General features: G+C 35.7%; 1 protein-coding gene across 4 annotated transcripts in view; it reads left to right on the forward strand.

Annotated features, from left to right (window-relative positions):
- The window catches only part of Btbd10 (BTB domain containing 10), a 67,341-nt gene that overhangs the window by 21,725 nt on the left and 30,208 nt on the right, over positions 1 to 15,408 (forward strand). For 2 of the 4 annotated variants that reach the window (XM_042691341.1, XM_042691342.1), the window contains one exon: positions 710 to 867. The exons of the other annotated variants lie outside the window; for them this stretch is intronic. In XM_042691341.1, the coding sequence (XP_042547275.1) occupies positions 767 to 867 (101 nt within the window). In that variant the 5' untranslated portion in view covers positions 710 to 766. The remainder of the gene's footprint in view (positions 1 to 709; positions 868 to 15,408) is intronic. 4 annotated transcript variants of the gene reach the window in all.

Consider the following 15,408-nt stretch of genomic DNA (forward strand, 5'->3'; position numbering starts at 1 on the left):
AGGAAACTTCCATGTGGCTCAAGGGAAGAGGGTTTATTGAGAGTGAGAGAGAGTAAAGCTTCAGCTACACAAATGGAGTCTGGTGGAGCAAGAGAGATTATGGTGGGAGGAGAGAGATTATATAAGGGAGAGCAGGAGAGGGAGTATGGCCACACCAGAAGCAGAGGAGACCTCAGAGTCTGGGGACTTCCCACTCCACCCAGGCATGCCAGTGCTGGGCGGGGACTAGGGTGCAAGGGGAGAGAGAGAACCAAGGGAAGGCGACATTTCTCCTGAGCAGACCTAACAGAGATAATGTTGTTATTTGGTTTTACTAAATGCTTTGTTAAGTATCTTAATTTTTAAGAAATGTGCACCAAATAATGTTTTATATTAAAGTATCATTGAATGGAATTGTTTTTGCCTTTTTTGTATTATATTGATGTTGGGAAGCCCAGGATACCTATACATGGGTGAAGTATACTTACTAAATACAAATGGAATGTTATTAAACTTGACATAGCAAATTTAATGGATGAGTCAAGTGAAAAGTACCAAAACTGAGTGTGGGGGGATTTGTTTTAATCTGGTTTGCAGATTTTATATGTTCATATTTATGATCTCTTCATTACTTAAAAATATGTCACAATAATATCAAGTATTTAAACTTCTGTGGCTGTATCATTCTGCATGGAATAGATTTAAAGGTCAACACTACTCTTTTATGTAGGTTATGGGTGCTACATGTGTGCTTTCAGAGCAGTAGTGTGAGGAAACTTGAAGTGGGATGGCAGGACGGCCTCATCCCTATGACAGTAACTCCAGTGACCCAGAGAATTGGGATCGGAAATTGCATAGTAGACCTCGTAAACTTTATAAGCATTCAAGGTAGGTAGAAAATATATATTACATATCAAAGTTCTGCTAAACCTGATTGTAAAGACTACTATTGTAGTTAACTGTGGCAAGTTCTATCAGTGGATAGGGGCTAGTTTACAAAATATTATGCTTTTGGGCTGGGAATGTGGCTTAGTGGTAGAATGCTTGCCTAGCATGCATGAAGTCCTGGGTTCGATTCCTTAGTACCACATAAATAGAAAAAGCTAGAGTGGTGTTGTAGTTTAAGTGGTAGAGTGCTAGCCTTGAGTAAAAGGTACAGTGCCTAGGCCCTGAGTTCAAGCCCCAGAACTGGCCATAAAAACCCCAAGAAACAAACTTATTATGCATGTTTGTATTTCTCCTTAGATAGTTTTTAGTGAAATATACATTTTAATTTTTAAAAACTTATGTTTGTTTAAATATTTCTACTTCTAAATTAAGTCTAGATCTTAGTTTACTCTATGGTTGTGTTAAAAATTGAGTCAATAGGAACTAGCAAGACATTACTTCTCTATGTTTGAAAATCTCTAATAAGAATTTATTTGTACCCTAAATAATGGGTGCAGATTATACCTGATAATTTGTTTCTGTCTGTGTTTGCTGCTATATATTTTTAAAAAAATTTATTTGTATTTAAAATTACCTTTAAGAAGTTGTATGAAGGGAGGTGCCATATAATAAAGCAGTTTATGAATACAGTGCATCTTGATCACTGTTACCCCTTCAACATTCTCAGCCCCCTTCAACCCATTCTTTCCCTTACTTTTCTTAGTTTTTTTAACTATGTGAAATATTGGTATTGTCACTCTGATCCTAAGGGGAAGATGTATCTTTCTGGATTAACTGCTAGTTAAAGTTTGATGTGTGAAATGAGATTTACTTTAAAAGTATACGTTCATCTATTATTTTTTAACTTTTATTTTGTGTTATATGACTAAAAGAGGAATACCTCATTTATAATATTTTGTGATGATATTTTTAATGTGTTAGTTGACAGCTTATAAATGTCATATATTTCAGGTATGTGAGCATGTTTTATAGTGGATTTTGTATATGAATATTATGGATATTAATGAACATTTAACTTACTTGAATAGAAAAATGTCTCCCAGTCACTGTTAACAAACACCAGAATTCTTGAAAAACATTTCCATGATACTGAAATCCTTTTTGTAATTTCAAGGAAATAGTTTAATACAGAAGATGTTCACCTATATTGTTCAGTTTTAATATGATGACGTCTTAAAAATGTTAATGTGAAGTGAAGTTAATTTGAGTATATGCCACATGGTATGAATATGTTGTGTGTGTGTGTGTGTGTGTGTGTGTGTGTGTTGTGTGTGTGTGTATGTGTAGTGTGTATGTATGTATGTTTATATAATAGAAAAAGAAAGAGGAGAGGTCTAATGGGGCTCTAGTTTTTTCTTTCTGTGTTCAGTAGATAATTATCTTGTCCTTTAGAATAAAGGTATTTTGATTTATTGTATGAAATGGGACTATATTTGAGTCTAATATGCTGTGTATATATATCATATACATATGTATTCAGGTGATATATATGTTACACTGGCTAATTCTTGAGATTTTTCTGCTGGTGTGCAGTACTGCATTACATAATGAAGAGATGACAGAAATGTCAAAGTTGACTTTATAAAAGCTTTGTGTATGCAGTGAGAAAAATTTATAAAAACTTACAATGCTTTTTCCTTGCTGCTGTTTCATTTCAGTAACAAATATAGCTCTTCTTGATAACTGTATGGTAATAACTTTTATTTTTGTGGTGCTATGGTTCCAGCCCAAGTCCCTGAATATGTTAGGTACATATCAGTCAGTTACACCCCATATCCCAGACCCTTCATTGGTAACCTTTTGATGTTTTTGGGTGTGCAGTATCAGTATTTGGAGTTTTGAGTGAAAACAAAAATAAATATTAATAAATTGATTAAAAATTTTTGTAATTGGAAGACCATGAAGTCCTTTGAATTTGTAATTGGAAGACCATGAAGTCCTTTGAATGACTTTATCTTAAGCCCTTGTGGAAATCCTGTGCCAGCAAGAACAGCTTACTTTTAGAGACTTCTTATCCCTATATATTTAGGAACATATAACTTTAGAATTTTTAAGGCGCTGTTTGGCTTTTTAAAGATAGCATTTTAGGAGCTGATGGAAAACTAATGCAGAGAGAAGTTTTAAAGCCCATCAATTTGGGCTGGGAAGGTGGCTCAGTGGTAGAGCCCTTGTCTTGCATGCATGAGGCCCTGGGTTCGATTCCCCAGCACCACGTAAGCAAAAAGAAAAAAAAAAGCTGGAGATGGCGCTTTGGCTCAAGTGGTAGAGCACTAGCTTTGAGCTGAAGAGCTGAGGGACAGCGCCCAGGCCCAGAGTTCAGGCCCCATGACTTGACCCCCCCATAAAAACAACAAAAAAAAACCCCGTCAATTTGTATATCTAGAAACTGACCTCAGTTCAGAGAAATTTGAAAGTGTCAAGCTACTGTTATAGAATGTTTTATAATTCACAAATGAAGCAAATAGAGAACTATAGAATATTTGACCTGTGATACTGAATTGTAAAATAAAATTCAGAAAAGGAATCCATATCAAGTGAGAAGGTGAAAATAAGACTTAAACTAATCCTAGGTGATTAGAGAATTAGCGTGGATGGAAGGACATCTCTGTCAAGGACATTTAGGAGATTACCTTGACTCAATCTCTGGACAGTATGTGCTATAGATTTAACAAATGGAAAAAGCAGAGCTGGAGTTTATAACAAGTTTTTCATTCTTTTTTCAAATTTTAAGCAGTTTATATTATAGAGAGACCAAGTACAATGAATGCCTATTGCTCATCACATAGCTTCAAGTTAGCAACTGATGGCTAATTGCATTTTGGGCTACTCATCACATGTTTTTAATCTCATATATTTATTCTTATTAGGGAAAAATCTGTTTTCCAAAGGGATTTCATTGAGATATTTACAACTTGAATATAGTATACTTTGATCAAATTACCTAATATATGTTATTCTTTATTAGCCACCCATTCTCTTCATCCTTCCTCAAACCTAACATTTTACTTGGGGATACTTGAGTAAAAGAAGACCAGACTGGCTGGTGCCGGTGGCTCACATCTATAATCTTAGCTACTAAGGAGGCTGAGATCTGAGGATTGGGGTTCAACGCCAACCGGGCAGGATTAACCCACCAATTAATCCACCAGAAAACCAGAAGTGGTGTTGTGGCTCAGTTGGTAGAATGCTTGCCTTGAGCTGAAGAGCTTAGGCATAGTGCCCAGGACCAGAGTTCAAGCCCCATGACTGACAAAAAAATAAAATCAGACTGGCTTAAGGTAGAGATTGATTTTTCTTTTCTCTCTCCTCCCCCAACCCCATTCTTTCCTTTTTTTTTTTTTTTTTTTGTGCCAGTCCTGGGCCCTGGGTTCTGTTCCTTTAGCTTTTTTGCTCAAGGCTGACACTTTACTACTTGAGCTACAGTTCTAGATTTCTGCTGGTTAACTGGAGATGAGAGTCTTATAAGTTTTTCTGCCTGGCCTGGAGTTGAACCATGATCCTCAGATCTCAGCCTCCTCAGTAGCTAAGATTACAAGTGTGAGCCACCACCACCTAGTTTGATTTATTCTTTTTACACTAGACATTCAGAGGTAGCTGATGGTTGATATATCTTTTATTGCTTAAGAATATAAGGGTCAACAGTTTCTGATTTGCTTGACTGTTCTATTGTTATCACAAAGAGATGTGTAATTCCAGCCATCCAGGACAGTAGAAAAGTCATCAGAAAATTAAATTTTTCTTGGTCTTGGAATGTGGCTTAGTGGTAGAGTGCTTGCCCTAGGTTTGATTCCTCAGTACCACATACACAGAAAAAGCTAGAAGTGGCACTGTGGCTCAAGTGGTAGAGTGCTAGCCTTGAGCAAAAGAAGCTAAGGGACAGTGCCCAGGCCCTGAGTTCAAGCCCCAAGACTGGCAAAAAAAAAATTAAATTTCTCAGACATTACTTATCTGAGAAGTTTATAAGTTGCATCTGATAGCTGCTTATACATCATTAGCTAGAACTATGTTATATAGATCAAGGATACTAAGAAATGTAGTTTATTATAAACTGGGTTTACTGTTACCTCATAATTTTAAATTTATTTTAAAATAATCAGAAGACTATTGGTCAGTTTCTGTAGATAATCTAAAAATGGTTTTGTTTTTTGCTGGTACTGGGGCTTGAGCTCTGGGTCTGAACTCTCCCTCTACTTTTTGCTGGTATTCTACTACTTGAGTTACACCTCCAATTAAACTTAACCTTTAAAAAAAAATGTGTTTTGCTTCATGTATGTTTTTGAATTGCTCTGTTTTTCCACTTTTTTCTCACCTTTTTTTGCTGGCTATGATTAAAATACACTTTGTGTGTGTGTGGTGGTGGGGTGGGTTTCTGGGACTTGAACTTGGCCTGGGTGCTCAAGGCTAGTGCTCTGTCACTTGATCCAAGTGTCACTTTTGGCTTTTAGTTGATTAGAAATAAGAGTCTCATGGATTTTAACTGCCCGGGCTGGCTTCAAACTGCAATCCTTACATCTCAGCCTCCTGAGTAGCTAGGAATATAGGCATGAGCCACTGTTGCCCAGCCCAGCTCCTTTTTGGTTTATGAAGGAAATACTAGTTGCTGTCATACATGTACTTTTCTATCAGAGTTTGGGAGTTTGGCAGGTCTGGCTTACGATTTGTTTATGATATAGTACAATTTTAAGGTGGTTTCTAAGTTTTCTTTCTTTCTTTTTTTTTGGGGGGGGTCCTGTCGTGGGGCCTGAACTCTGGGCCTGGGTGCTGTCCCTCAGCTCTTCAGCTCAAGGCTAGCACTCTTACCACTTGAGCCACAGCACCACTTCTGGCTTTTTTTTTCTTTTTGCTTATGTGGTGCTGAGGAATCGAACTCAGGGCTCATGCATGCAAGGCAAGCGCTCTACCACTGAGCCACCTTCCCAGCCCTCTTAAGTTTTCTTTTGACTATCTATCTCTGATTTAAAAGCTAAGGCGGAAACTGTTCTGGACATAGATCGACTTCAGTGTGGTATAGGCAAATTACTTTAAAAATGAATGAATTTTGTGTTTTTCTGTGACCAGTTGTATAGTTAATAACATTATATAGGAGTTTTCATAGCTTGCTGATGATGTTGAATTTGCTTTCAGTTGAAGTATGTTTGGCCTGAAACATGACAACCTCTCTATAAGTTATTAATTAAAGGACTATTTTGTTCTTTGGAAAAGAAAACACTTCTTCAGTAGAATGCTAAAATGTCTGCATAGAAGATATGTCTAAGCTCTTGAATATTTGAATTGTTGAGAATATAACTATATAAAAACTTCTGTCTGCAGTCTGCTCAGGTTACTAAAGATAAATGCATCATACATTCAATTTCAGACTTTGCCGCAAGGGTTCATTCTCACACAGAAGTACGCATGCTCATTTTTTTCTGAGACTGCATGAAGTCGGAGCGTTCCAGTTTCCCTTTTAAGTCACTCTTGTAGTCCCAGCAGCAGTATAGAATGGGGAAGTTTGATTGCTTGAAAGACTAGTTCTTGAGTGATTTCTTAAAGTACAGATAATATTTTCCCTGTGGTTTTAAAAAAGAAGCTTTACTGCCTAGAATGATACACTGATGTTAAAAGGAGAAAAGTTATCTGCATCCTAATTTTCTAGAACCTGGCAAGCTGTCAGAGCTAGAATTAGCTTTACAGATGGCATTTGGCAACATATCTACATATCTCTAAGCCCTCATTCTCCTGCGTTTTCTTCCACCTGTCTGTCAATTACAATATCCAATCACTGTTCAGAGATGAAAAAATGGGATGATCACAGCTCACACGATGCTGTTTGGTTAGAAACGTCAGTGCTGCAACAACCCACGGCTGAGTCAGTGTCTGTGAGAAAATGAACTGAATTAGTATATAGAGGGGGTTGAATCTCTGAACATTTAAAGCCTAAATATTAGCAATAGCATTATTACTCAGTAGAGGGAGGGAAGCTAAAGGAAGTCAGTGAACAGGTGAGGTAGGAGGAGGCTGGGGAATTTTCTGGTTGTTAAGAGGAATCTTGAAGATGATGGAAATATCAGATGTTCTAAAGTTTCTTAGTAATGCCCAAGGATGCTGACCTGGCCTTCAGTGCTGCATTGTTTGAAAGAGCAGCATCCCTTTATACTCTGATTTCAAAATTTTTTTCTTGTTTTTGTGTGTCTACCTTGGCATGTACTAAAGGAAGGTGTGTATTCATTTATTACATGTTATCTTTGGGTTATAATTATATGTATACTTATATGTATGTGGTAGATACAAGAAAGGTTGAAAGATGTTGGCCTTTGTTAAAAGCTATATGTCAGTTTAATGGCAAATTAATTAAAATAAATGCAGTATTTTTATTGTTTTAATGGGTTTGATGCTTTTTTACAAAATGTAACTTGAAAATGCATTGTTTGGTATTGTGTTTTATGAACATAAAAACTTATTTAAGTGAAGGCTAATTTTGAAATATTTTTGAAATAAAATTCATGATAAATGAAATTATTGAAATAATTTCTTAAAGATGCATTTAAATAACATTTTTACTGTTGGATGAATTAGGGATTAGTTGAATTTATTTGTAATAGTATTTTACAGCACTAAGTATGTTTGAATGATAAAGTTTAAATTGGTTAAAATGACTTTCTAGTCTGACAGAACAGAAAATGTAGATACTGTTACTGAAACAGAATAAGCCAGATAAGTTTTGGATTAGTGAAAATTAATTTTCAATCAGATAAAAATTTATAAATAAAGATAAATCTTACTGTGAGATTTAAAGTTTTAACAGGTGACATTGCTTACCTGATTAGGAAATTTTAGTACAGTTTAAGATATATTAATGAATGACTCTTCCTGTTTTCGTTATCACATGCTATAGATAATTTTACAGGGACTTTTGGAATATTTCATATTTCAAATTCTTTAGTTTTGATGTTTGTAAGTGGTTTATAACAGACTTGTTATGGAATTTTTAATTATATATAATATGTGTTTTATATATATGTAGATATTTAGTATCATATTTAGTTGTATATGTGTGTGTGTGCTGGATGTGCTTAGGGATCCAAAAATATCTTTCTAAGTTTGTGGTAGTAGTAAGAGTTATAAAAGCAGAACCTCAGCTAGATCTTTTTGTCTTAACACTTATTTTTAGAATATTTTCCTCTGCTGTTCTGCTGATTCTACTTAGATAGTAATGCTTTCTTATTATAAAAAAGATATATATTTGTTACATGAATTCGGTGCACAGGACAACATATATAAGAAAATAAAAATGTTATTCTACTATTAAGAGAAAAATGCTTTAGATTTTGATATGTAATCATATATCTGTAAGAATCACACAGGTATATTTAAAATGACTTTCAGATATTGTTGTATGTATTGTTACATAACCTATTTTTTTCAAAAAGGAAATTATAAACATTCCCTATGTCATAAAATCATCTGAAGCATAGTTGACTTGCATACTGTTGTATGTATAGATATTCTGTAATTTTTTTGATTAATCTGTGTTTGTCAAAAAGAAAGAATATCTTAGGGAGTTAGGGATAGTTTTCTAGTAGAAATAAAATCCTTAGCCTGCTTTCAAAGTGAATTCTTTGAAGATATGCAAACTATTTTTATAATGAAGCAAATAGCTGTAAAATACAAAAAATAAATTCCTTGAAAGATCCAGAAAATTGAGCTAGCACCAATCAAAGGATTATTTATAATACATTTAATGAGAAAGTAATTCAAGGAAGTGCATCAACAATGTATAACAATGAGGAATGAAATTTAGCTCTTACTTGGAAGCTTCTTTGTCATAAAGGAAAGAAGAGGCCACCATAAATGCCAATAATAAAAATAAGGAAGAAGGGCTGGGAAGGTGGCTCAGGGGTAGAGTGCTTGCCTTGCATGCATGAGGCCCTGGGTTCGATGCCTCAGCACCACATAAGTAGAAAAAGTTGAAGTGGTACTGTGGCTCAAGCTGACAAACTGAGGGACAGCGCCCAGGCCCAGAGTTCAGGCTCCATGACTGACAAAAACAAAAAAAACAAAAACAAAAAACCAATGAAGCAAACACTGTTAAGAAGGACAAAGAATGCAGTACAGGCAGGTGCAGAGATAAAAATGCTTTTAGTTTATGTGAGTTGTTCTGGGCCATTCGAAATAGCCTGAACAAGGACCTTCATGTCACACCTTGAAATTACTGGTAATATTTGTGATCTTTGAAGTTTTTATGAGAAGATAGCTGCTAAAAGATGAAACTGATGCAATGTTTTGGACTAAATGCAAAGGATAATTTGTGATTACCTTGAAGAAAGCCAGATAAAAAAATGTGAAATCAGTTTGCTAAGAATAGATTGTCAAACCAACTTTAATTTTCTACTTGCAGTTAGTAGACTAGGCCAATATAAGAAATCTGGATTTATACTTAGCTTTTAGAGAAGCCCTTTTAAAGTTAAAAAAATATATCCTTGGATAAAATATGAGAGAACTAGTTAGCAACTAGTTATGCTAATTAACCAATTTTGATATTTGAATGACTCTTATCCAAAAGTAGATTCTTTTTGAAAAGTGTTTCCCCCCTCCCCCTCATTTGGAGGAAGCACATTAACACATTTAGATGTAACAGTGTAGAAAGAAGAATAGTAAATAATATTAGTAAAATAATATTTTCTGAGGCTGGACTGTTGGACTAATATAAATGAACTCTTAAGGAGTATATTTAAGGCCTAAAACAAAATTGTACATTAAAGTAGCTTGGCTTTACAAAATAACGTATAAAAGTAAACTTTATATATAAAATAGCACAATCTGGCTACCATCATCTTCCCGTACTCACCCTCTTCAAAAATAAAAAATAAAAACCAGTGATTGCTGATTGGTCATGCCTATAATCCTAGCTACTCAGGAGGCTGCAATCTGAAGATCAGTGTTTGAAGCCAGCCTGGGAAAGTTCATGAGACACTTTTCTCCAGCTAACCACCAAAAAAGCCAAACCAAAACATCCTCAGTTAATGAAAGAACAGAGTCACTTTTCTGTGTATTACAATATTGTCTTGAGTTCTGTGTATATTCAGGAAGAAGATGATGAGAAAGTTTGATGCCTTGCACCGTTGAATAAGAATTTCAGAGGAATATGGGATCATTTCTGAGTAGAAAGAATAGAATGAGAACTGACTTCAAATATTTGGATTTTCCTTTGTTTTTTGTTTTTTGTTTTTTTTACCAAATGAAAATCCAAATATTTGAATTAAACTTTGAATCAAAGTTAAACTTTTGTTCTTTTTGGGTTACATCTTAGACCTACCACTTAATTAACTGTATCATTTCAGGCAAGTAATTTAGCCTCTAAACAACTGCAAAAAGGAGATGGTTTTAAGGATTAAATATTGTGTCTGGCAGGTGACAAAATAGTGCCTGAATATTACCATAATTTGTATTTGGTTCTAGCAGGCAGAACTGGAACAGTTCTTGGTCTAGGGTGGCATTTGCAGTGCTTAGAGACTTTTTTTGGTGGTTTAAACTTAAGACTCAGGCCATACTTTAATATTGAATTTAGAGGTCAGAGATGTTACTAAATGTAATGAACAGGACTATTCCCCACAACCCATGCAAAACCCTGGACTCCAGAGTGAAGTTAAAACAGTTACCTCTTTAATGGTTAGGGAAAACTGCCAAAGTCAGAGCTTTCCAGAGCTAGAGTAAATCTCTGAAATGAAAGGATAATTTGGTGTGGGGTCTTTGCTGCACTCACTCCTTCCCTAGAGATTTACATAGTTTACATTTGTTACTTCTTTAGGACTCTGCTCAGACAGGCTCAGACATATTCCTTCAGAGAGTTATGCCTTGACCTCTCAAAATGGTAACTCTGTTCTCTTCATTTACTGTGCATGTATCTCAGTCTTTATCTCCATATAATATTTAAAATATGTTGTATGTTTGGTTTTCATGACAGTATATTATTTTTGAGGGCAGATATATTTTGTTATAGTCACTAACACTAGAACAGTGTATGGCATATGAAGGATATTTAATTGAGTATATTTAAAGTTTCTAAGTTTCTATTCAGAGATACTTCATTTTGGAGACGTGCTTGCTTAGTCATATCCTCCTTTAAAACAAATCAAAAACAGGAACAAAGTAATACACTTTTTTTTGTCTTTTGCAATTGCATCTCAGTGTTACTTGGATTGTGTGTTGTGTGCGCACACGTGCATGCACACACACACACCACACACACACGAAGCACATGCCAGTACTAGAGTTTGAGCTCAGGGCCCCGTTATTGTCCTTAGCTTTTTCTCTCAAAGATAGCACCTTATCACTTGTATCATAATTCTACATCTCTGGCTTTTTGTGGTGATTAATTGGAAATATGAGTCTGAATTGGATCCTGAGATCTCAGCCTCCTGAGTAGTTTGGATTACAGGCAGGAGCCACCAGCATATGACTCCAGGCTTGTTTTGAATTCAAGGATTTTCTTGTCTCAGTCTCCTGAGAGCTATTTTCTATATGTATGCACTACCACATTCAGATTAAACATTTTAAACTAAAAAAACTTATAGATAGGTACTGAGGGCTTACACTTATAATTCTAGCTACTCAAAAGGCAGAAAACGGATTTTTTTTTTCAGAGCCAGCACAAAGAAAAGTTGGTGAGCCGGAAGTGGAGCTGTGGCACAGGTGGTTAGAGTGCCAGCCTTGAGCAAAAAAGTGAAGCAAGAGTGTGAGGTCCTGAATTCAAACACACGCGCGTGCACACACACACACACACACACACACACACACACACACACACACATTATAATTTGAAAAAACTTTAACCTTTTAGTAAAGATTTAAGGTGTGTTTTTTTTTTTCCTGTGAATTGTTGATATTGTAGCCTTAGGTACTTTTGGTTGAAGTTTGTAAACATGCAGTCTCACAAGGGCATGCATGCCAGAAGGCCTGCTGCCTTCACTCCTTTTGTCTATAGACTTCTGATGTGTCTGGCAGTGAAATTTTAGGAAGAAAAGACATCAAGAATTAGGACTAATATTAAACTATGGTTAGACTGTAATTCTTGCTCAAGTTGTCTTTTATGGAGAGGAATATGAGATGTAAATATCACTTAAAATATTTTTGGGGAGAAAATGTGTCAGAAAAAGTGTTTTAGAGATGATCTTTGAGATCTTAGCTCATTTCTAAGTTAAAAATTTTCCTTTTGCATAATTAGCCTTTGTTCTTGGGAAACTGGCTGTATGGTTAAGGAAAAAGCCAGCAGATACATAGAAGGCATGGTTACACTGCCCCTCAAAATGAGAACTTTTCATTAAACTTTTTAAAAATAGATTTTGAAGTTTGTAAAATTTAGATAGTAACTATTTTTGGCAATGTGGACTATACAGCTTCTGTCTCAACCACAAGTTTGCCATTGGGGCAGAAGCAGCTATATGCAATAATACAGGTTGTGCATCCCTCTGTTCTCACCAGAATTATTTCAGATTTTGCATTTGGGGAAAATGTTTGGAATGATTGTCTATAAATAATAGGTATTTTGGGGTGGAACCCAAATTTCCATGTCATATCCTCCTCATACATAATAGTCTAAAGACAATTTTCAATAATAGTTTTAGTGTGCTTGTGTTTGATCATGACTCATCACACAGAAGTCAGGTATAGCACTCACTCATCCTGATCAAAAGGTTTATGGACACGCCTGGTTGTATACTAAAAACCTTTATCAGACACAATGGGTTGAATTTGGCCTAGGAGCCATATTAGCCAGTTCCCAATTTAGCATTTAAAAGGTACTGATAAAAAAACAACAACATACAAATGAGTTTCTTAAAGTATATTTAAAGGTAAAATCTAGTGCGTACTTTAGTTAAAACAAAAACAAAAACAGGATTCAAGTCAGGCACTGGTGACTCATGCCTGTAATCCTCGCTACTCAGGAGGCTGAGATCTAAGGATCACAGTTTGAAGCCAGCATAGGCAGAAAAGTCCATGAGACTCATTGCCAGTAAACTACTAAGAAAAAACCAGAAGTGGGCTATAGCACATGTAATAGAGCACTAGCCTTGAGCACAAAGAGGTTTAGGGACAATGCCCTGAGTTCAAGTCCCAGGACCAGAAAAAAAATAACAACTAAAAGGATTCAGATATGATATTTGTTAGAGTAATAGAAGCAGCTTATTTTCCCCAAAAATAAAAGTTGAAGATTAAAATAATGTTTCTTTATTGAGGATAGACTAATTCAAATAGATAAAGACATTAGGCAGATATTTATAGGGTTGCTCACTTCATCTTTAAGTAAAATATACATTTAAAAATTTTTTAAAAATCTTAGAAAATCTTGTGATGTTCCATCTTATATTTCTACACATACATAGTGTTTAACAAAAAATAGTGTTCAGAGTGCTTAGGCACTGTACACACTGTGAACCTTAGGTTAGATTCAACAAATATCAGTAAGATGTAGCAGGTCATGATGGTAGTTGCTTGAAGTACTAAAATTAAGAAAATTTCTCAAACCAGGAGTTAGTATCATATATAGTTGTGCCAGATATGTACTATATATACTAGTGCCATATAAAAATGAATACCATTCAGTTTTATGTGTTTATTAATAATTTCTGATATTGATATATCAGTTACTTATGGAAATTAGTTTTGTATTCATTCTTCCATAATTTACTCTTCTGTTTTCTCTGAAACATTTGTATTTTTTGAATTTTGGCTTCTTTAATTAGTAGTTCAATTTTCTTATCATTTTACTCTCATCCACTTTTTTTCTTTTCAGGATATTCCAAATATTTCAGTCCTTTTAGTAGTCATTTCAAAACTGATAATACTATGTTCTGAGTATCTAAAGTTATTTTCTGCTTGAAAGTACCAATCTGTCTTTGTTTTATGGTTACAGAATCTGTATATTTTTTTTTTTGTGTGTCGGTTGTGGGGCTTGAACTCTGGCCTGGGAGCTGTCCCTCAGCTCTTCAGCTCAAGGCGAGCGCTCTACCACTTGAGCTACAGCACCACTTCCGGTTTTCTGGTGGTTTATTGGAGATAGGAGTCTCACGGTCTCTCCTGCTCGGGCTGGCTTTGAACCGCGATCCTCAGATCTCAGCCTCCTGAGTAGCTAGGATTACAGGCGTGAGCCACCAGCGCCCGGCCCAGAATCTGTATATTTTTAATTTATTGTTTATATGTTTCTTTCCGTTTCTACATTGCCTGCTGGCTTTTTTCCATTATGAAATAATTTTAGATTTTTAAGAAGTTACAAAATAACTAAGTTATTTTGCTGCAAGTTCTAAGATGCACTGTCTAGCTTCTCTAAACTGTAGCATCTTAAATACATGTAGTATGTTCTTACTCTTTTGTGTGTGTGTGTGTGTGCTGGTCCTGGGGCTTAACTTGGATTATACCATCCCATGGCCTATCAACTAAACTATTGGCCTCTTTAGGTTCTATCAGTTTTTATAGCTACCAGAGACATTTATTATATGTAATTTTGTACTACCTGTGTAAATCTCCATAATTTCCACTTTAGTCAGGATTACAGAGCTGTTACATCACCGCAGAGAAATTTTCTTGTGATACTCCTTTATAGTTAATACCTTCTTTCTAGAACTGGCTCAGAGTTTTTTATCCAGTACTGTGATTTTTGTATATCAAGAACACTAAATACATGGATTCATAGGATACCTAAATTTTGAGGGTTTGGGCTTTTTTGGTCAGTATAATGCAACATCCTTGAGATTCATTCATACAGTTAGTTGCACATACCATGCACCAGTAGTTTTCCCTCCCTTCCCCCCTCCCTCCCCTCCCCCCTCCCTCCGTCCCTTCCTCCGTCCCTTCCTCCCTCCCTCCCTCCCTCCCTCCCTCCCTCCCTTCCTCCCTTCCTCCCTCCCTCCCTCCCTCCCTCCCTCCCTCCCTCCCTCCCTCCCTTCCTTCCTTCCTTCCTTCCTTCCTTCCTTCCTTCCTTCCTTCCTTCCTTCCTTCCTTCCTCTGGAGTAGTTAGTATGACATATGGGAGCTACCAGTGCCCAGCTTGTTCTTTTAATTGCTGATTGCCCTATAAAAAGACTGTACCATGGTCTGTCCATAGACAGAGGAGCATGGTTTAGATTATAAACTATTCTGGCCCATTAATCTATTCATCTGTCATGGTGTTAGATAGAGTTGCTAACTTTTGGCCTTAACTGGCCATGAACAATCTTCCCCTTTCCACATCTCAAGTAGCTAGGATTATAGATGTGAAACACTACTGTACCTGGCTTTAACAGTATTGAATTTTCTGATTGGTGACAGTATTTGTCTTTAAATTTTATTTGTAAATTTTTTTAAAAAAAGTTCAATTCAGATAATTGGTTTCTAGTATATAGAAATACAACTGATTTTTAAAGTGATTTTATATTCTGCAATCTTGCTAAACTCAGTTCTAGAAACATTTTTGAACTAGAATCTACAATCAATGATTAAGTGGTTTGAAATGAGGTTAGTTTTATT

This window comes from Dipodomys spectabilis, unplaced genomic scaffold, assembly GCF_019054845.1.
Source record: "Dipodomys spectabilis isolate Male_0828 unplaced genomic scaffold, ASM1905484v1 ptg000145l, whole genome shotgun sequence".
In the NCBI taxonomy this organism is placed as follows: domain Eukaryota; kingdom Metazoa; phylum Chordata; class Mammalia; order Rodentia; family Heteromyidae; genus Dipodomys; species Dipodomys spectabilis.